Source organism: Cynocephalus volans, chromosome 3 (assembly GCF_027409185.1).
Source record: "Cynocephalus volans isolate mCynVol1 chromosome 3, mCynVol1.pri, whole genome shotgun sequence".
Lineage (NCBI taxonomy): Eukaryota > Metazoa > Chordata > Mammalia > Dermoptera > Cynocephalidae > Cynocephalus > Cynocephalus volans.
This window is the reverse complement of record NC_084462.1, coordinates 3,302,941-3,323,779: the sequence shown is the minus strand read 5'-3', so window position 1 is coordinate 3,323,779 and position 20,839 is coordinate 3,302,941. Positions and strand designations below refer to the sequence as shown.

General features: G+C 49.2%; 1 protein-coding gene and 1 pseudogene across 2 annotated transcripts; one reads left to right on the top strand and one right to left on the bottom strand.

The window, feature by feature from the left end:
* The window catches only part of LOC134371854 (sialic acid-binding Ig-like lectin 12), a 22,553-nt pseudogene extending 7,672 nt beyond the window's left edge, over positions 1-14,881 (bottom strand).
* On the top strand, positions 13,219-20,839 carry CTU1 (cytosolic thiouridylase subunit 1). Of its 2 annotated transcripts, none has more exons than XM_063092230.1 (3): positions 13,219-13,272; positions 16,484-17,012; positions 20,218-20,839. In XM_063092230.1, exons 2-3 carry the CDS (start codon positions 16,505-16,507, stop codon positions 20,760-20,762), a joined length of 1,053 nt encoding a protein of 350 aa, XP_062948300.1. In that variant the 5' UTR covers positions 13,219-13,272; positions 16,484-16,504; the 3' UTR covers positions 20,763-20,839. The 2 variants fall into 2 exon arrangements, with proteins under 2 accessions (XP_062948300.1, XP_062948299.1); XM_063092229.1 differs by having other exon boundaries at positions 13,224-13,272; positions 16,479-17,012.

Below are 20,839 nucleotides of genomic sequence, written 5' to 3'. Positions count from 1 at the left end.
CTAACGTACACCTGGGCTAGAGACAGAGATTTTGCAGGCAACAACATCATGTTTTAAATTTCAAAAATATTTATCGAGAGCTTATTATGTGCCAAGTACTATTCTTGATGAACAAAATGAACAAAAATGCCTTAACCCAATATCACAGACCGGCAAAGACTTTCCCTGGGAATGAGCAAAGAGGAAGCATTGCCCAGAGTTAAAGAGCTGGGCCCAGACAGATAAACGAGGAGGGCAAATCTGGGAGCCTGTTTCCTCCCTCTCCAGGACCAGGGTACCATGTGACAAGTGTTCAGATGTTGGTCATGCAGAGCAGACACTTGGCTAAATAACCACAGAGGTATCAAGGCATGATGACAATGAAGGAATAGACGAGAGCCAAGTCTTGCAGAGCTCAAATGTCAGACTAAGGGTTTGGACTTTTTCTTGAGGGCACTTGGGAGCCATGGAAGGGTTTAAAACAGGGGAGAAACAGGGTCTTGGTGTGAGAAAGTATCCCCTTCAGGTGCTATGAGGAAGAGGGCAGGGGAGAGGAGGTGAGGGAAAGCCAAGATGCCAGAGAGGAGACCAGGAGGATGGTTTGAGCAAAAGAGGAAGAAGATGAAACCTGATCTGAGGCAGAGGCCATGGGAACGATGGAATGAGAAGTGAAGTGAGCCATTTTTAGGAAGATTCATTGACTCATGAGGTGTGGCAGGTGATAGGGAGATAGCTATATGACTTCCAAGATCCTAATTTGGATGATGATGGAAGTTCCATCACCAAGAGGTGGGAAACACGCTTGTCTGAGACTCAGAGCAGATGGATGGACAGAAAGGTGTGAGACGCATCAGAGGAGAACCGTGAGAAATGTGCCAAGAGAAGAGAGGGTGCGTGTTGCAGCTGTGGAAACTCACTAATAAAGGGCTCCTGGTGGGTGAGGAGGACAAAAGATAAGGCCAGAGATGCAAAAGGAGCCTTCAGAGAGTGCTGCCAGGGAAGGAGGGAGCAACAGCCAGAGAGAATGAGGGTGTTTCTTCATTCCTGACCTCTGACATGAGTTTGGTGGCATGCCATGTCCTACCATTGCCCTTTCACCAGAATATGCTGTCAGCCAGCTTCTGGAAAGCATCTACAATTGAAAGATTTGGCCAACAATGATGGACATAAAGAAGGAAATGGAAGCAAAATCATTCCTGCTCCATGATAGTTACCAGGACCCAGGCACAAAGCACCCAAAGCTTTGACTGCTCCCCATCTCGTTTCTTCTGCCCTCAGAGAGCCAGGAGTCTTTCCATCTCTCACATGAAATATCGGACAAGAGCATTCTCTCTATGGTAACACCAATTATGTGGAGTTTGCCCAAGTGGTGAACCCAGTGATTCCAAGGTTACAGGGTGAAGATGAACACTGAGCCATATGAACTGCTTGGACCTAGGAATATGAGGGTGGCCCCATCTGTGGGAAGGTGGAGGAGGGAGCCCTGTTAGAGGGCCCTGACATGGTACAGGTAGGGTTCCTGGGGTAGCCAGATGCTAAAGACCATAGTATGTAACTGCCAAGTGTCTGAGTCAGGGCTGAGGAAGAGACAGAGTGCCCTGGGTAATAGAAAGAGAAACCAGGGTGGAATCTTCAGAGTGGTCTCTGTCTCAGGCTCTGAACTATATGACGTCTGGATCCTACAGGGGGACAAGATAAGATAGATTCCATCTAAGGCCCACCCACCTCCTCTCCTTTTGGCTCAAGATCCTACATATCTTCCAAGATCTTCTCCCTACCCCCACTTGCCATAATGAAAATCAGAGTTGTCCTGTCCCTTAAACAATTCTGGGACCCCATATACTGTAATCCTTTTCTCAAAACACATAAAGTCACATGTTATACTTCTTGCTGTGCAACAGCGATGCAAAAAAGGATTAATCAAAGCAGCATGAATGCAATGAGAAGCCCGAAGGGACCGCACCTCAGCAACTCCTCTGTTAGAAGGAGAAACTGGGTACAGCCCTGATTCAAAGCCAGTTTCTGTTTTTTATTGTAAAGACAAGGAAGTTTCACAAGAAAAACCAGTTGATTCAATCATTTCAAAAGGACACAAAGACATGGGCAATGTCGCAAAAGTTATCTATGGCTAAGTATAGCTTAAACAATGGAAACTAGTAACATCATTTAAATCTAAGTATAGTTGTCTCTAAAGTTTGCATCAACAAACGGCTTGCCCATAGCAAACATTTTTTCACATTTTTCCCTACAGCAATTCTTTAAAATCTCTTGACAAGATTGGTATGTCAACCACCTGTTAGCAATAAAATCATTAGAGTATACAATCCCATACCTGGACAATGGTTAGAGTTGATTAGATGGGCTGTTGCCCACTAGCTGTGGGCTTTTGCCCCCTGGCCAAGGACTTTTGTCTCATACATGCATTGCCTAAAAACCCTATACTAAAAATCAACTGAGAATCAACATATACTTCATTAGAATTGATTAGATAGGCTTTTGCCCACTGGCTATGGACTTTTGTCCCTGAATTGAGGACTTTTGTCCCATACATGCATTACCTAAAAACTCTATTCTAAAAATCCAATGAGAATCAAGATTCCTGACCCTCTACAGTCACAGACCTACCTGATTACATACAGCAATGACAGAGAGACAAGAGCTGTGGAGCTCAAGTCAGGGAGTGCGAACTCCACCTGGAGGAGTCTGGGAAGATTCAGCATGAGAGAACTTTGATCTCTGTCATAAAGGATGAGAAGATTTCTGGATGAGAAGGCTGTCCCAGGCAGCAGGATGTGCACATGAAAAACCCAGAATCATCAAAACTCTCAGCATGGACAGTGTATTAATTATCTACTGCTATGTAACAAATTACCCCAAAACTCAGTGGCTTACAATAAAATATTTATTATCTCAGTTTCTCGGGTCTGAAATAGAATGCAGCTTTTTGTGTTCTATGGCTTAGAGACTCTCACAGGCTGTAATCAAGATGTCAACTGAGGCTGTAGTCATTTCAAGGCTAGAGGGAAAGGATCCACTTCTAATTTCATTTTGCACTTCAGTTCCTCACTGGTTGTTGGATTGAGGACACCCTCAGTTCCTTGAAACATGGGTTTCTTCATAAAGCAGTTCACAACGTGACCTCTGGCTTCATCAAGGGAAGAAAGCAAGAGAGAGCAAGGAAGAGAACAAGGCAAAACTCATTTGTAATGTGATCTTGGAAGTAACATTTTTTACCTTTACTGTATTTTGTTCTACCCACACTCAAGGGGAGGAGATTACACAAGGGCATGAATACTGGAAGGTGCAGATCATTGCCGTCCTAGAAAGCTGCCTACCATAGTCAGGAATAAACAATAATGATTTGTCCCTGGTTAGAAGGCAGGCACTGTGGAAGGATGACCAAAAAAACATTTTTTAAAAAAGAGAGAGAGAGAAAGAACCCAACATTCTTAAGGGCTGTGATCATGCAGAATACTGAAAAGCAACCTGGAGAATCAAGAGAGGAAGCAAGTGTGAGAATCCAAGGGAGCGAGAATGTAGCCCGAACTAGGACAACAACCATAAGAATGGAAATTAGGGCCATGTGAGAAACATTAGTAAGACAGCAAAAGAAATAATTAGACAAATACTAAATGCTGGGCATTCTTTCAGACCACTGACCATTCTCTTCCATTAAAAAAAAAAAATTCAACATCATGAGGAAAAACAAAGTGGGGGCTATTCTGGTTATAACAAGATATAGGAAAACATAACAATCAAATGCAATATGTGGACTTCTACCCTTGGTAGGATGTAAAAAGTCATGGCAAGAAAACACTCCAATGCAACTCTCAGGGGACTTTTCTGAGGTGAGTCAACAATATCCAACTAGTTCTAAGTCTGAACTTGCCCAGATTTGGGGCTTGCCCAGGCAGACACCCTCTTCTGTAGGAAAGAAAAATCAACAGGGCTTTTAGCATTCTGGGATGGCTGATGTGACATATTGGAAAAACAAGGAGGCTCAGATGCATGCCCAGTTTAAAAGGCAGTTCAAATTTCTTGCAGTCTCTTGGGGTTTAGGAGACAGAGTCTTGCTTCCAGCACCTCTTTCTCAACATGGTTAGTGTAAGACCCGTGCACCATGCACAAATCCCACACATTGGGATGGCTCACCTCACAAAGACCACGAGATAGAGACCATTGAAATAAACATGAGGTTTTATTATTCCAGCATGCTGGGGTCACTTTGTCTCCAGGACAAAAGCGGCCCCCAGTTTACAATACAAGCACCTTTTATACGTTTTTCCTGAACAGATCTTTATGACAGGATGAGCTGTTGGTTATCTGTGGCACCCTTGGATTTATGGGCAGACTTTAGCAGGTTGGCACCCTGATAGATCTAGATCTGTGGTGCCTTTAGATTTACAGGTGGGCTTTAGCAGGCTGGTACCCCCGATAAAGAATGGGCACTTCTCTCAATCGTATATCTTCCCTAGGGCCTGGCCAGGAGGCTCTTAGATAAGGTACTAGTCAGTTCCTGGAACCGGGCGGGGGGCCATTCCCTTCTTGGAATGTTTAGTGTACTTGGGCCCGCCTGCCCTTTGTAAGGTCTCTTTAGAAGCTGCTTAATAGCCCCTTAGAAGCTGCTTTTACATCTTAATAGCCCCTTAGAAGCTGCTTTACTTAGAATGTCATTAGCAAGCATTTGTCACAAAACTGTGTATACTAAAGTTTATATTTTTCTACAATCCCTACAATTCCACTAAAGTTTATATTTTTCTACAATCCCCTACAGTTATCAGATTTTGAATCCATCAGTGTGACTGGAGGGAGTTGTTTTTAATTAATTGTGATTGTCAATGTTCCTGAACCTCTTAGTCCTAAGTGGACTCTGGATCAGGCCAAGAGAAAGGACAATGCTAATTGTGAGCACATGGAGGTCTCTGTCTAAAAATAAAACCCAGAGACTCCAGGTCTAGGATGGGAAATGTTATTCTGAGTTCAAGAGGAGTGGGGCAAACTATGTTTGTGAGGTCAGAAGTCAGGAAGGGGGCTAGGATTGGACTGTGGGACGGAAGAGTTGAGGGGGGGACGTAAACACCAGAGCTGGGTTTGTGCCCGGGACTCTGCCTCATTGAGAACAGACCTGGGTGCCAACCCTGGAAGGGAAACATAGGTCTGAGCACAGGGTAACCAGTGGTGGATTGACCCTTGGGTGTGATGCCCAGTGGGATGGTGGAAATCCGTTCTTGGCCTCGTAGGTGTGAAAGCAGAAGCTAGCACACAGGTGATAGGTCCAGGTGAAGCCAGCTCTCAGGAGCGCTCCCACGTGCAGGGCAGGATCAGGGGCCAGGAGGCTCCTGCTCCTCAGACACAGGGACAGGGACATGAGACAACTGGGGAGGGTGAGGAGAGGACGAGGGGGAATGAGAAGAAAGGAAAAGAAAGAGGAGGAGGAGGTAAAAGTGAAATAGGTGGCAAAGGAGGAAGAGGAAAAGGAAAAGAAGAAGAAAAATGAGGAAGAGAAGAAGGGAGAGAAGAGGAGGAGGGGAGAGAGAAAAAAAGTAGGAGGAGGAGGTGGAGGAGGAAGAGGAGAGAAGGAGGAGCAGAGAGAAAGGAGGAGGAACAGGAAAGAGTGGGGCCCGTGTCCCCCGGGCTTCAGCACTGCACACTAGACCCTTCTCAGAACCCAGGTGCCCCAGCCCCACCCTTCAACTTACTCGGAACAGAAAGGCTTGAAGGAACATGTTATGAGTCCAGTGAATGCCAGGCTTAGCAGAATTCTTTGGGATTTTTTAAAAGATAGTTTTATTGAGGTGTAATTGGCATGAAGTAAATTGCATATATTTAAAGTGTAAATTTCGTGGAGTTTTCCAATATGTATCCACCACAAAGCCACCATCACAATCAAGATAATGAACATATCCATTGCTTCCCAAAAGCTTCCTCATACCCCTTGCTAGTCCCTCCCTTCTTCTTCCACCTCCCCCCAACCCCAGGCAACCACTGATCTGTCACTGATCTGTGATTTCTGTCACAGTACGTTGCTTTGAATTTTCTGGGATTTCATATAAATCACACATACAGTATGGGCTTTTTGTCTGGGTTCTTTCACTCAGCATGATTATTTTGAGATTCATTCATATTGTAGCATGAATCAGCACTTTGTTCCTTTTCTTTATTGCTAAATACTGTTCCACTGATGGATATATACAACTTCACCTGTGGTTGGACGTATGGGTTGTTTTCAGTTTGGGCTATTACATAGAAAGCTGCTATAAACATTCATGTACAAATATTTGTGTGCACATATGCTTTTCTTTCTCCTGAGTAAATACTTATGAGTGGGATTGATAGGTCATATGGTAGGTGAATTTTCTTTTAAGAAACTAGCAAACTGTTGTCGAAGGCAGTTGTGCCATTTTACATTCCCACCAGGCGTGTTCAAGAGTCCCAGTTGCTCCATGACCTCTCCAACACTTGGTATGGCCAGACTTCTTCATGTTAGGCATTCTACTGTAGCGGTATATTTTTGTGGTATATTTTATATTTCCCTAATGATTAATGTTTTCATATACTTCTTTACTATCAGTGAAGTGTATGTTCAAATCTTGGGTCCATTTTGTATGCAGTTATTTATTTCTTATTGAGTTTTGAGTGTGTGTGTGTGTGTGTGTGTGTGTGTGTGTGTGTGTGTGTGTGTGTGCGCGCGCGCGCGCAGAGGTAGAGAGAGAGAGAGAGAGAGAGAGAGAGAGAATATATGAGAATATATTCTGTAAATCCTTTATCAGATATGTGATTTGCAAATATTTTCTCCCAGTCCATGGGTTGGGCAGGTGAATTATTCACCTCCACCTCCGATTTACATCAAAGCAGCTGCAGGCTCTCATGTTTGAGGATTAGGAGGCATTCTGGGTTGGGTCTCAGCTCAGCCAGCAGGAGTGTTGCTCGCTACTGATTCGGAGCAGCCATGGGCCTGGATCTCCACAGTGGGAATAGGTGAGATGTCTCCCAGGATTTGAGGCCTTTGGCGGGATGCAGAGAGAGAAGTGAAAGGCTGACAGGCCCTATCCCTCTCTTTTTCCCAACCAGCCCAGGCTGCTTCACCTCCCTCTTCTGGGGCCCACACTGGCTCACTCAATATGAGGTCAAAAGCTGAGCCCTCTACACCCCAAGGAGGAGACAGCAGAACTGAGGCAATCTGGGGAGACCCAGACATTCATTTGGACCTGCCTGGGCTGTGTCTCCTCACAGGAGCCCATCAGCTTGGGACACAGACAATATCCTGGAGCCTCCTCTAGCCAACAAAGTTTACTGAACATTGCTGTGGGCACCAAAGCAGACCTACTGTCTGGTGGGGAGATGCAAAAGCAGACAAGGAAGCAGTTGGGAGAGAGCTGGACTTAGGCCAAATCTGGACTGCGTGAGTGCACTGCAGCAGGGGAGAAAACACACAAAGAGGCAAAAACCTCTTTCCTCAGCTTCAGACAGTAGGTGAACTCTCTTCATGCCACAATTCTATCCAGGGCATCTTCCTTTTTTTTCTTTTTTCACTTTCAAGCACTTTATTATTATTATTATTATTATTATTATTATTATTATTATTATTATTATTTATTGTGGTAAAATACACATAACATAAAACTTACCATCTGAACCATTTTTTTATATTATTTTTTCTAATTTATTTTTTAAAATTTATTTTATTTATTGAATCAAAATTGATTATACATATTTTGGGAGTTCAACATTGAGATATGTTAATCAATATTACTAGCCTATATACTGTTACAAATCGTAATAATTCCTTATGCCCCTTGTCCAACCTCTCCCCCTCCCCCTCTCCCTCCCTCTCCCCCCTCTAATTACCCTAGATTTCTTCTCTCCTTCGGAAAGAAAAATGGTTACTCTGTTAATTTGTTGCCTAGATGCTCTGTCCAATGCTGAGAGGTGTGATCAGGTCCCCCAATATTATCATAGAGCAGATGCTTCTGTCACTCTGAAATGGGCTTTGTGGAGAGAGACATCCTCTTCTTTTCTTTAGTCTCTGCTGGTGACTCTCCTTGTGTCAATGCACTCCAGTGGTTGACAGACCATCTGTGTGGTGGTTGTAGCATCTAGCCGCTTTCACACCAGCCATGGTTATTGTGGTGGGCCACCCACACGGAGATGATGTTTGTGGCATGCTCCTTGGTGCTAGCACAGAGTGCCTGGTTGTGGGAGGGGGGTCCAGTCACCTTCTCCATGCCACAGGTCCCCAGGCGGGTCCCAAGGTGCTGGCGTGGTGTGCCTGGTTATGGGAGGGTGGTCCAGTCCCCTTCTCCATACCCCAGGTTCCCAGGTAGGCCCTGAGGCACTGGCACAGTGTGCCTGGTTGTGGGAGGGGGATCCAGTCCCCTTCTCCACACCTCGGGTCCCTGGGTGGGCCCCAAGACGCTGGTGGTATGCCTGGACCGGGACTAATTTTTTGTCCTTTGCTTGCTTCTAAAATAGGGGAACTTCCTGTAGGAACCAGTACTTGAGCTGTGTGGTTAAATGGCTGCTTTGCTGCTGTTTCCCTAGGGAAGGCTTTTTGTGCAGCTCAGGGTTTAATGGTTGACCTTATAGGTACTTCCAACTCTCCAGAGACCTGGTGGATCTGTGTTCTGTAGAATCTCTGATCTGGGCCTGAGTTTTTTCATCGAACTGCACCCCATGCAATTCTGCATTCCTGACTTGTGCTGACTGGAGGTGGATCAGCTGACCTTGCTGTGTCCCAGTGTTCCCCCAGTGGGCCCATCTCCCCCACCGCCCATGCTCCAAACACTTCCCATGGGACAGGCCCTGCACCTGTCCCTTGTGGTGACTCACCAGCCTCTGAGTGGCTCCCTTTTTTCAGTTGTTGTGGCTCTTCACTCCTGTGTGGGTCCACGGGAACCCTATTAGTGGTCTTGCAGTCCTGGGGGCCACCACGGCCCTCTTCTCCCCTGCTGCCTCCAAGTAACTCCATCCAAAGGGCCCAGCTGCGGCTTCGGCTGGCTCCTGCTCCATGCACTCATTAGCTCCAGTGTTAGAGCAGCCGCAGCCTGAAACACTCAAAGCAGTTTTTTCTTTCTCTCACACGGTTTCTCCCACCTTCATGAACTCCGTAGGTCTCTCCTCCTCTTCCCCTGACCTCCAGTGGCCCCAGCTTGGCTGATGTCACATTTTTATAGTTGTAAATTGATTGACTTGTGGGAGAGAGTGACGCTAGGGACTGTTTATTCCACCATCTTCACCAGAACTCTCCAGGGCACCTTCCAACCCCACATGTCTGAGCACTGGGAAGGGTGGAATCAAGTGCTCAATGACAGGGACCAGATGCACGGACCAGCCCTTAGAGGTGCAGGATACTGCTGCACGGATCAGCCTTCAGGGCTGGAAAGAGACAGAGACCAGGCAGGGCTGAGCCAGGCCATCGTCTCTTCTTCCAGATAGTGATCACTCAGCATGGCAGCTAAGTGACCCCACAGAAGGCAAGGCATGTTGAGGCCGGAAAGGTGGACAGAAATCAGATCACACAGGGCCTTCAGTACAGTCTGAGGAGGTTTGACTTTACCCTGATGGCAATTAGAAGCCACGGAAGGGTTCTGAGAAGAGGAGAGACAAGATTAGATCTGAGGCCTGTGCAAGAAGATTCAGGAGTGAGGGAGATCAGAGGAAGGGAGGCCAAAGAAGAGGCTCAGGTGAGAATCCAGGCAACAAAGGCTGAGGGCTGAGCTGGGGCAGGGGCCATGGGGATGAAGGGAAAGATTTGAGAAATTTTAAACAAGTGAAATTTGCAAGACTCACTGAACCACGAGGTGTGGTGGGTGAGAGGAGGCAGCCAGAATGATCGAGGAGCTGAGGGAGGGAAGTGCCTTCACCAAAGGCTAACTGTGCAGGTCTGGGTCTCAGGATGTGACTGAGATATACAGAAAGGTGAGGAGACGTCAGGGCAGAGATGGAAGTTGCAGCCGCGAGAGTGAATGAGCTCACCTGGGGAGCTTGCACAGAAAGGACACAGCTGTGGTGAACAAGGATCCTGGGAAATTGATTGACATAGTTTAGCTAGAGACATATGACCAGAGAGGGTAGGTTTTGTAGGCAGGGCAAAGACAATCAAGGAAGTAGGTGGAGCCCAAAGCGGTCATTTATTTGTCAATGAAGAGGCCAGTGGTACCCATAGAGAAATTGTTAGGGGAAAGAAAGGGAAAAAACTAAACAGCGGGGTCTGACAGATGAGGGGGCTTCTCATGGCTGACCTCACCTCTTTTCCCATCTGTCCCTGGGATCCCAGACACCCCACTCCTATCCCAGCCCCAGAATGGAGAAAAGGGAAGCTCTGTGCACCCTGACTTAGAATGAGGTCCCAGACAGTTTGCAGAATAGAGTCTGCCTCTGCGGAGGGGAACTAGGTGGCAGGGATGGGGATGCGGAGGTGACCACTGTAGATTCTGTTCTACCTTTTCTGGTTTTATAAGCACTTAAGTGCATAACCTTTTTAGATAACATAAAAGAAAACAAAACACATCCCGTACTTTCCTACCACTAGACTTTTCTTTGCTCAGGCTATTTCTTGACTAAAAGACCACTCCAGCCCTCAAATTCTAGATTTCCTTTAAGGTGTATCTACAACCCACACCTCCAGGAGGAAGCACAGGTTGGAGACGAAGGAACCGGGCTTTTGAGCAGAGATCAGCAAACTAGCTCACGGGCCACATGTGGCCTGCTGTTTTCACATGGCCCTCCAGCTACTGATGCAGGGACCAGTCCTCAGAAATGTTCTATGATGCTTGTAAATGACCAACCATTGACACTTTTAAATGGCTGGAAAAAATCAAAAGAACAGGATTTCCTAACACATGAAAAATACATGGAATTCAAATTTGTGTCCATTAATAAAGTTTTATTGGAATATAGCCACCCTCACTTTTTACATCATATCTATGTCATCCCTACAACAGCAGAGTTGTCACAGAGACCCTATGGTCCACAAAGCCCTTATAAACTTTGATATTTGTTATCTGGCCCTGTACTGGAAAAGTTTGCTACCCCTGCTGTAGAGTCAGGCAGTCTGGGGAAGTGGCTTATTACCGAGCCTTACGTTTTTCATCTTTTAAGTAGGAATTATAGTAGTACCCACTTCATGTGTAACATGTAATATTAACATTATGAGAATTACATGAGGTGAGAATAATCACCATTCGTTGAGCATGTTCTATGTGCCAGGCACTGTTCTAAATTCTTCATAGGTGTTGTTAATTCAATTTGACTTCACATAAGCCCTATGAGGCAGGCATTGCTATTATCCATCCCCATTTTACAGATGAGCAAACTAAGACCATGCATGTAAAGTGCTAAGCACAGCGCCTGACACATAGTAACCCCTGTTGAATTTTTTTTTTTTTTTTTTTTTTTTTTCCTGATGCCCTGGCTGGCAGTGATTGAAATTGAGCTCCCAGGCTGGCCCGTGACTCACTTGAGAGAGTGTGGTGCTGATAGTACCAAGGCCACGGGTTCGGATCTATATATAGGGATGGCTGGTTAGCTCACTTGGGAGAGCGTGGTGCTGACAACACCAAGGGTAAGGATCCCCTTACCGGTCATCTTTTTTAAAAAAAAGAAATTGAGCTCCCAAGGTTCCTAACACTTCCATGTCAAGCTTTATCACTCCACATTGAATGTGCTCCTGTCTCCCCCACCAGGAGTGGGGCTCAGAGGACAGTGACCAGGTCTGATTCATTTGCCTCACCAGAACGTAGCACACGGCCAGCCTGGCACAAGATCTAAGGAAACGAATTCAACAAATAAACCAAAGAGCATAGATGAACAGAAGTGGTACATGATGACGCTTAATGGTGACCTCATGGAGGTCATCTAATCTGAAACAAAGGCATCATGGTTCCCCTGTCATGGGCTACACACTGCATGTGGGTTCTCTCTCAGGTCATCACGCACCATAGACCCACACACTCTGGGGCTCTGCACATCTCAGTCTTTGGATCTCTGAGGCTCTGGTCCCTTCATCTTGAGGAACTTTGAACTCCAGTTTTGTGGGGACCTGGGTTTGGGGACCCTAGGTCTCAAGGGCTTCAGTTTCAGTCCTAGATCTCATGGTCCTCAGAGATCTGAGTTTTTGGACTCCTTGGGCCTTAAAATTTGAGTCTCCAGGGCTTTCAAGGTCTTTGGCCTTTGAGGGACAGGTGGAAGATTCTCCATATCACTGTGTCTTGGGAAGAGGGGGGTCTCTAGGGCCCTGGTTCACTCAGCTTCTTGGGTCCCAAGGGGTCTAAATCTTTAAACCCCTTTGTCTCAGGTGTGTCTCTGAGCCTCTAGGCTCCTGGGTTGGGGAAAAAGGTCCTCGACGCTTTGGACCCCTCCGTCTAAAGAGTCTGGGTCTCCAGGCCCCTGAGTAACTGGAACTCTGGGTCTCCATGACCCTGGGCCCAGGAAGTACTGGCTCTCAGAGGTCTGAGCTTTTGGATCCCTGTCTCAGAAGTCGGGGTCTCTAGGGTCTCTAGACTTCTGTCACCTGTCTTCCGTTCTCAAGCTCCACCTCTAGCTCCACGTGAAAGTAGTGGGCACCCGTTTCACGGCCCGACGTCTGCTCAGTGGACCTCAATCGCACCCACTACCCAGAGCCAAGAGCACATCCAGAGACCCCCAAAATCGCTGACAGCTGATACACACGGTCAGAGACCCTCAGCCCGCACCCGGCTCCCTCCTCAATTCGACCTGCGCAAGCGCACCGCTACGACCCCTGCAGGGCTCGCACAGACCCATTCCAAGCCCCTATCCTCGGAATCTCTACCCTGCGCATGCGCTACCTCCCGCTTTTTACATTTGCGACCAACCCGTGCACACCCACCTTCAATTCCCACCCGCAATCCCACCTTAAAGGGTAGAAAGTATATGGTCTGTAATCCCTTTAAACGCCTATAATAGTCCCACAAAACCAGGAAATCAAACTGCGGCCACTTCGCCTGTCCAGCATACTGCGCGGTGACAGCGCACTGCCGCAGGAACAACAGTACGCGCAGTGCCGCAGCGCCCCGCGTCCGTGCGCAGGCGCACACAGGGAACGGGGCGGTGCATTTTGGGAGAGGTAGGCGGAGTGGAAGAAGGGGCCGCAAGGGCTCCTGGGAGCTGTAAGCCAGCCACAGTCGCTTCCGGAGGAGCTGCTGCGTGCGGTCCCAGGAGACGTAAGCAAGACAGCCCCAAAGCCTTGTGGGAGTCGTAGTCTCGGAGCCACTTCCGTGCCGGGCTTCCGCGTGGTAGGCAACGTTTGGGCGTCCAGCACAGCGTTCTGCCCAGGTGAGTATTTCCTCCCGCGGCGGCTCGGCGCGTAGGCGCCGGCTCCTGTTGCGATCCCATGGGAGGGTTGAGGGTCTCTCTGGGGATGGTGACACTCGCCTCTGTGATTTCCCAACGCCTATGTTCCAGAGGCCTTCTGGCCAAGATCCTCTCCACTTTGGACACTGCGGTCCGGCCTGTGGCTTGCCAGGCCTTCACCAGGTCGGGATAAGACCATCTGACTGCCCCCACCCTCAGCTGGGTACGTCTGGGAGGCCCCTACTCTAGAACCTCTGTCCCAATAGAAAGATATCACACTATTCATCCTTCTCACAGGGCTGCAATCTGGAGGCATCCGTGAGGTCCGTGGCCTGTCTTCTGTGTGCATTTACTATTCTCCATCCTACAGATATTTACTAAGCACCGATTCTGCAAGACGGCGGGGGGCGGGGGGGAGGAGTGGACGAGGCAACCCTGTCCCTGCCTTTGGGAGCTAAGTGGGAGAGACAGGCCTGTGACCAGTGACAGCCAGTCAGGATCAGAGCTGAGATGCAGACATATAAGCAGTTCAGAGCCCAGTGGAGGCAGCTGGCCCAGTCTGGGGTTCATAAAGTCTTTGAGGGGCAGACGCTTAACAGATACTTCAAACCTAACCTGTTCAAATGGAATTCCTGGTTTTCTCCCCAAACCTGTAATCCCAGTCTTCTCCCCTCACTAAATGGCCCAACCATCCTCCCAAGTGCTCAGGCCAAAACCTCAAAGTTATCCTTCATTCCTTTTTTTATCATCCCACTCCCCACTCCAATCCAAGTCTTGTGCAAGTCCTATGGACCCCACCTTCAAAAAACAGATCCAAAATGCCATTTCTTCCCACCTCCACTGGCACAACCCCTGTCCAGTCCACCATCGTCTCTCACCGAGTACCTCCACAGATTACTCACTGGCCTCCTGGTTTCCACCTTTACCCCCGACAGTCTTCTCCACACAGTAGCCAGAGGAATCCTTTTAAAACCTTCAGATCATATCCCCCCTCTGCTCAAAACCCTCCCATGGCTCTCATCTTTTACCATGAACAAAACTAAAATTCCACATCATGGCCTAAGAGGCTCTGCCAATTTGTACAACTTCATCTCCTGCCAGGGTCTTTCTCTCTCAGGATGTGGACCCCGCAGGCCATGTGACTATAGATTTAGGGGATGAAGAGAAATGAGGTGACTTTTTGTTCCTGGCCTGCAGAAGTGCTGGGTGGAGGTGGTGGCTGCTCTCAGGAAACAGCTGGGCAAGAACAAGTTCCTGCATTGTGAGGAAAAAACAGGCTGCTTAGGCACTGGGAGTCTGAGGGTCTGAAAGGTACCCATCAGGGATCCCCAGTGAGGCATTTGGAGAACCAGCCTGAATGGCCATCTGGATATCATGATTCAGAGCCACCCACAAGGAGATGGGAAGCTAGGTACTGGGTAGAACCTGAGGACATGAAGAGGCCTCCTCAAAAGAGACTGAACAAAAGAAGAAAATCCAGAAGGGTAAAGGGAAGATTGAGTGAAAAGCCCAGAGGGAAAAGATTTCAAGGGGCACTGCTCAGCTGTGACAGATGTGCCTGGTCACCGTACATGGGTCCTGAGGGCTGCATGTTGGGCTCAGTGACTTCCTGACTTTCCAGAGTACACTTGGTAGAGGGAGAAGCCAGTGCAAACACCTGAAAGCAGGAGTGTTCCTGGGGTGTTTTGAGAGTAGAGGCCAGCATGGCCAATAGAGTGGGAAGAGGCAAGGTCAGAGAAAAAAGGAGAGGGACTGCGTAGGGCCTCACAGGCCATTAGCGTTTACTAAAGTGAGACAAGAGCCATGGGGGGATGTTGAGAAGATACTGGGCAGGATCTTGCTGGCTGTTAAGAGAGTGTGTACAGGAGGGGAGGTGGAGGCAGGGAGGCCAGTGAGGGACCTCCTGCAAAAGTCCAGGAGAGAGATGTCTCAGACTGGGGTGGCAGCTGTGGAGAGCGTGACAAGTGTTGGCTTCTGGATCTGTTTTGAAGCTACAGGCAAATAGGATTTGCTGTGTTCGGTTTGGGCACCTGGAGTTTGAGGTTTGAAGATGCCCCAATGGGGCATGTGGAGAGGATTTGACACTGTGGTCAGGGCTTGACATTGTGATCTAGAGCCATCTACAGGAAGAGTGACAAGAGTGGCAAAAGAGCAGTCCAGGGTCCTGGGTTCCTGTGCAACTAACTGGAAGGACGGAACTGCCTTTTACTGCAGGAGAAGCCCGTTTGGTTAGAAGAATCAGAAATGTGGGTTTTGAGATGCTTGTTAGACATCTGAGTGGCAGTGGTTCCTGCCCTCATGGAAGTTACAGGCCATAAATATACAGTCACATAAGATACTTCCACATATTGTAGTAAATTCTAGAAGGAGCATGATCTGCTCTGAGTGGTAAAGAGGCTACTGTGGTAGTCCAGACTGGAGATGATGGTGGTTTGGGGACAGGGGACTGAGACTGGTGAGTTTTCATGAGCTCATCAGGCAGGTGGAACCAAGGAGGTTGTGGCTGGAGGGCTGGAGTCCTGGCTGGGTGAGAAGGGATGAGGAGGCAGGAAAGGGGAGAACAGAAAGGAGTCAAGAGTGGGCTGATCTATGTCTTGATGAGGCCACAGAAGCTTGTGGGGGATTCTGACACCAGAGCAGGGTTCAATCCTGAAGGTCCACACACCCCACCCCAAAACAGGTGCAACCCCAGCTGGTCTCCTTAGAGGTGGGATCAGACCGCCTCTGTGTCTCCCCGGAGGAGGTGATCCCTCTGCCTTCCAGGGACCCATTACTGGAAACAGTATCCCACTCCCCAAAGTGAAATCCAGTTGGTCTTTATGGTTTATCCACCTTTCCCCGAACAGAGCTGCAGTCCCCTGGCCTCCCTCTGTCCTTAGAGTCTCTGACCCCTCCCCTCCCAAGCTCGCTGAACAGGCCTGGAGGCCTAGGTCGATGATATCCACTTTGTCCGTCTAATAAGGGCTTTAGCAAGGGTGGCCGCCTTGGAGGCTGTGTGATTAATATACACCCCCATCCCTTTGGACAGGACACAACCTTATGCCGGAATTCATGTATAACCCGCCCAGTCCTCAGCTCCGGAAGAAGCTACTCCACCCACACACAGCTCTCTGTCTATTCCGTGCGGGGCGCTATCCGGGCAGCCTCCCCATATTCGGAATCCATGTGTAACCTCCCCTCTCTCCCAGTCCAGGAGAAGCCAACCCATCCCGTGATGCCCGCCCCGCCATGCTCTTCCTGCCATGCGGCACGTGCCGCCCTCCGCCGTCCAAGCTCGGGGTGCGCGCTGTGTGGCCCCTGCTTCTGCGCCGCCTTCGAGGCCGAGGTGCTCCACACGGTGCTCGCTGGCCGCCTGCTGCCGCCCGGCGCCGTGGTGGCCGTGGGCGCCTCGGGAGGCAAGGACTCCACCGTGCTGGCGCACGTGCTGCGCGAGCTCACGCCCCGCCTGGGCATCTCGCTGTGCCTGGTGGCCGTAGACGAGGGCATCGGCGGCTACCGGGACGCGGCGCTGGCGGCCGTGCGGCGCCAGGCTGCGCGCTGGGAGCTACCGCTCACCATCGTGGCCTACGCAGACCTCTTCGGGGGCTGGACGATGGACGCCGTGGCCCGCAGCACGGCCGGCTCTGGCCGCAGCCGCTCCTGCTGCACCTTCTGCGGGGTGCTGCGACGCCGAGCGCTGGAGGAAGGGGCGCGCCTCGTGGGAGCCACGCACATTGTGACGGGTGAGCACAGGCGCCGCAACAGGAGCGGTGGGTGGGAGGGACCGAGGCCCGTGCGTCGGCGAGGGGTGGGCCCTGAAAGGGGACTGAGGCACATGGCCAAGATGTGGTAAAGAAGACCATGGGCATGACCTAAGGGGAGGGTCCAAGTAAAGAAACAGGGAAATGCGCATGCGCCAGTTTGGGGCCTGCCCTTAGTGAAGGGTCCCGCGTTTGGGAGAGGCTGGGGCCAGGCAGAGCCTTACAAAGGCCTGGGTCTTGGCCACCATCTTGGTCTACGTAGATTGACAAAGGGCTGAGGGCTAAGATAAAAGTTAGTCTATGGGGATTAGATCTTTAGTTCTTTACTTATTTTTAATTGTTTCTAACATTCTTAGATTCTCATGGTTCACCTTTCATAATCCATCTCTGTCTCTGGAAAGTATCTCCACCACTTAACTTCTTTTCTTTGTTGGCCTCTCTCTGCTGTAACTCTTCTGTACTGTCACTCATCCATTCCTTCAACAAACAGCTGCTGATTTTCTACTACACGCTAGAATCAAACTGTGACCATAGCAGACTTTTAACCTCTCTGTACTTCTACTTTCTCATCCCTAAAATAGTAATATTAATAGTACCTAGTTCGTGGACTTATGACATATTAGATTAGATAGTAGGAGTAAAATGTATATATGTGTGTGTGTGTGTGATATTTTCATATAGGAGTAAAGTATATATATGTAATCTATATTATAATTATATTACATTCAAAATATATAGAATATATATTACTTTTTTTAACATGCACTATTATCATCATCAGGCAAGGACTGAGAATACGGTTTTGCACAAGTCCCTGCCTTTGCACTGTTCTCAAATATAAAATTATGAATCATAAATGTTACTGAAGAAAGTTACATGGATATGTGTGCAAAAAGAGGGCCTTATGACATGGAGGGAGGGGGTCAGGGAAGTCTTTCGAGATCTAATGGCTCAAGGTGAAGGGGGTAAGGACTTGGGGGAGGTTGTTCCGGGCAGAGGAAACAGGTCAGTTTGAGATGCTCCAAGAAGTCCATTGTGGCTGGAGGCCAGAGAACAAGGGGAGATGAGTCTGGAGAGGGGGACAAGTTCAAGCCTTACCCTTTGGGCAGTGCGGGAACCCGCGAAAGTGACATGAAGAGAGTTTCACTTTGAAAAAGCTCACCCTGGCTATGATGAGGAACCTGGGTTGGAGGGGCAAGGACAGAGCCAAGGAGACCATTTAGGAGGGAGACAGCTATGGTCGTCTAGGTGAGAGATGATGGTTGTAGGAAACAGGAAGAAGAGAATCAACATATTTGAGAGGTATGAAGGCAAAAATACCTGTGGCTCTCTCTCTTCCTTCACCATGCTAGGGCATGGCCTCTGGGGAAGGCAGCCTGAGCTTCCTTCACTGGTGCGGCCCTTCCCTTATTGTGTAACCTTGGACAGATCCCTGGATCTCTCTGAGCTTCAGCTTTCTCTGGTGGAAAACGGGGAGAATAATCCTTTCCACACGAAAGCAGTCTGTATGGAACAATGAGACATTGCCTTGGGTTTTAAAATTAGTTTGTTAGGATCACTTATTAATTGTGCTTGTAAAAATAATGAAGGCTTCCAGAAAAATCCCTCACTTGTAAGGTGGTTTTTACCCTTTGTTTATGCGCTCTATTTTCAAAGGCATATTGTAATAATTATGGTAATGATTATTACAGAATCAGGAAGCTCTTAATTGGGTTTGTAATGACAAGGTGTGGGACAAATCCAGTCTCCTGTGATTAATGGGTTTACAACTTCAACTCAACAGACAAAACTATTGGACAATAAACGTTTAACCAGATGTAGTTTCCAGTAGCAAACATCCCTGGTCTCAAGGTCACAGGCCTTGGCAGGCCACTGGAAGGTAACTATTACTACAAACAAAATTGTAGCAAAGTTTTTGGTGGGTTTTACCATATAGACCAGGGTTTCTCAACATCAGCAGTACTGATATTTGAAGCCAGATAATTTTGGGGGGGCTGTCCTGGGCATTGTAGGATTTTAGCAGCATCCCTGGCCTCTACCCACTAGATGCTACTAGCATCCCCCATCCCCCCGTGCCCCCACACCCATACATTGCCAAATGCCTCTGGAGGGTGGGAGGGCAAAATCAACCCTGCTGAGAACCACTGGTAGAGACTCAAGTAGAACTTGACAAGATACAGAATACATATAGATTTAGCTTCACTTTTATAGTGACTGGTGTGTAAATACTTCTCCCTGTTCTTTCTAAGCAAATATAACACAAAAACACTGCAATCTGTGTTGTCAGATGCACTGTGTCAAGAACTATTAGTTTTCTATGGCTGCTGTAACAAATTACTACAAATTTCATGACATGAAACAACACAAATTTATTGTCTTGCAGTTCTGGAGGTTAGAAGTCTGGCAAGGTTCTCACAAGGGAGAATCCATTGCCTTGCCTTTTCTAGCTTCTAGAAGCCTCCTGCATTCCCTGGCTAGTGGCCCCTCCCTCCGTCTTCAAAGCCAGCAATGGCAGGTCGAATCCTTCTCAGTTGACATCACTCTGACCTTGTTTCTGTCCTCACATCTCCAATTCTGACTCTTCTGCTTTGTGATTACATTGGGCCCACCTGGGTAATCCACTCTGCTCTCCCTATTTTAAAGTCAGCTGATTGGCAACCCTAACTCAACATGTAACCTTAATTCCCCTTTGCCATGTAACCAAATATATTCACAGGTTCACGGGCTTAGGACATGGATACCCTGGGGAATTGGGGAGAGTAGCCTTCCTACCCCACCAGCTCGCTTGAGAATCTCCATTGAATGCCATTTTGCCTTTTGTGTAGTTTGAATTAGTTTAACTGAGGTTGATCAGGTATTTGCAGCATAAAGCATTTTTACTCCCTGTGGGAAAGGGTAACTAGCACTAGGTCTGGTATGCAGTAGGTGGGTGGCAAACGAGGGTACCCCAAAGTTGCTCCGGGGGAACTTGTGTGTTTCCCTATCGTTTCTTGCTGTGTACACCCGGGATCTCCTGGTCCTGGCTGCCCCACAGTACAGTACCTGGGGATCTCCATGACCCTAGCCCCTCGCTCCCACCCGCTCCCCATCTCTACCTGGGTGTTGGGTGCCCTGGGAAGAAGGGGGGGGTCCATGACCTGCAGGCCCCCCGCACCCCACCTCACCTGCTCCCATCTCTCCCGTTCAGGACACAACGCTGACGACATGGCCGAGACTGTGCTCATGAACTTCCTGCGGGGCGACGTGGGGCGGCTGGCCCGGGGCGGGGGCCTGGGCTCCCCGGGCGAGGGGGGCGCCCTGCCGCGCTGCCGCCCGCTGCAGTTCGCCTCGCAGAAGGAGGTGGTGCTGTACGCGCACTTTCGTCGCCTCGACTACTTCTCCGAGGAGTGCGTCTACGCGCCCGAGGCCTTCCGCGGCCACGCCCGCGACCTGCTCAAGCGCCTGGAGGCGGCGCGGCCCTCGGCGGTGCTGGACCTCGTGCACTCGGCAGAGCGCCTGGCGCTGGCCCCGGCCGCGCGGCCCCCGCCCCCCGGCGCCTGCTCCCGCTGCGGGGCGCTGGCCAGCCGCGCGCTCTGCCAGGCCTGCGCCCTCCTGGAAGGCCTGAACCGCGGCCGGCCCCGCCTGGCCATCGGCAAGGGACGCCGGGGGCTGGACGAGGAGGGGCCGCAGGGGGCGCCCTGGGATCGGGATCGGGCCCGGCTGCCCGCCTCTGAATCTATCCCCACCTTCTAGTGACTCCGGGTCTCCAGCTGAGATCCCCCAGAGGGGACTGCCTGTAAATAACACTGTGAATAAACCCGTTACCTTGC

Excerpts from the sequence above, each read along its gene's own strand:
- CTU1 (XM_063092230.1), top strand. The coding sequence starts at position 16,505 with ATGCCCGCCCCGCCATGCTCTTCCTGCCATGCGGCACGTGCCGCCCTC. Across the intron at positions 17,013-20,217 it reads AGCCACGCACATTGTGACGG|GACACAACGCTGACGACATG; the intron begins GTGAGCACAGGC and ends TCTCCCGTTCAG.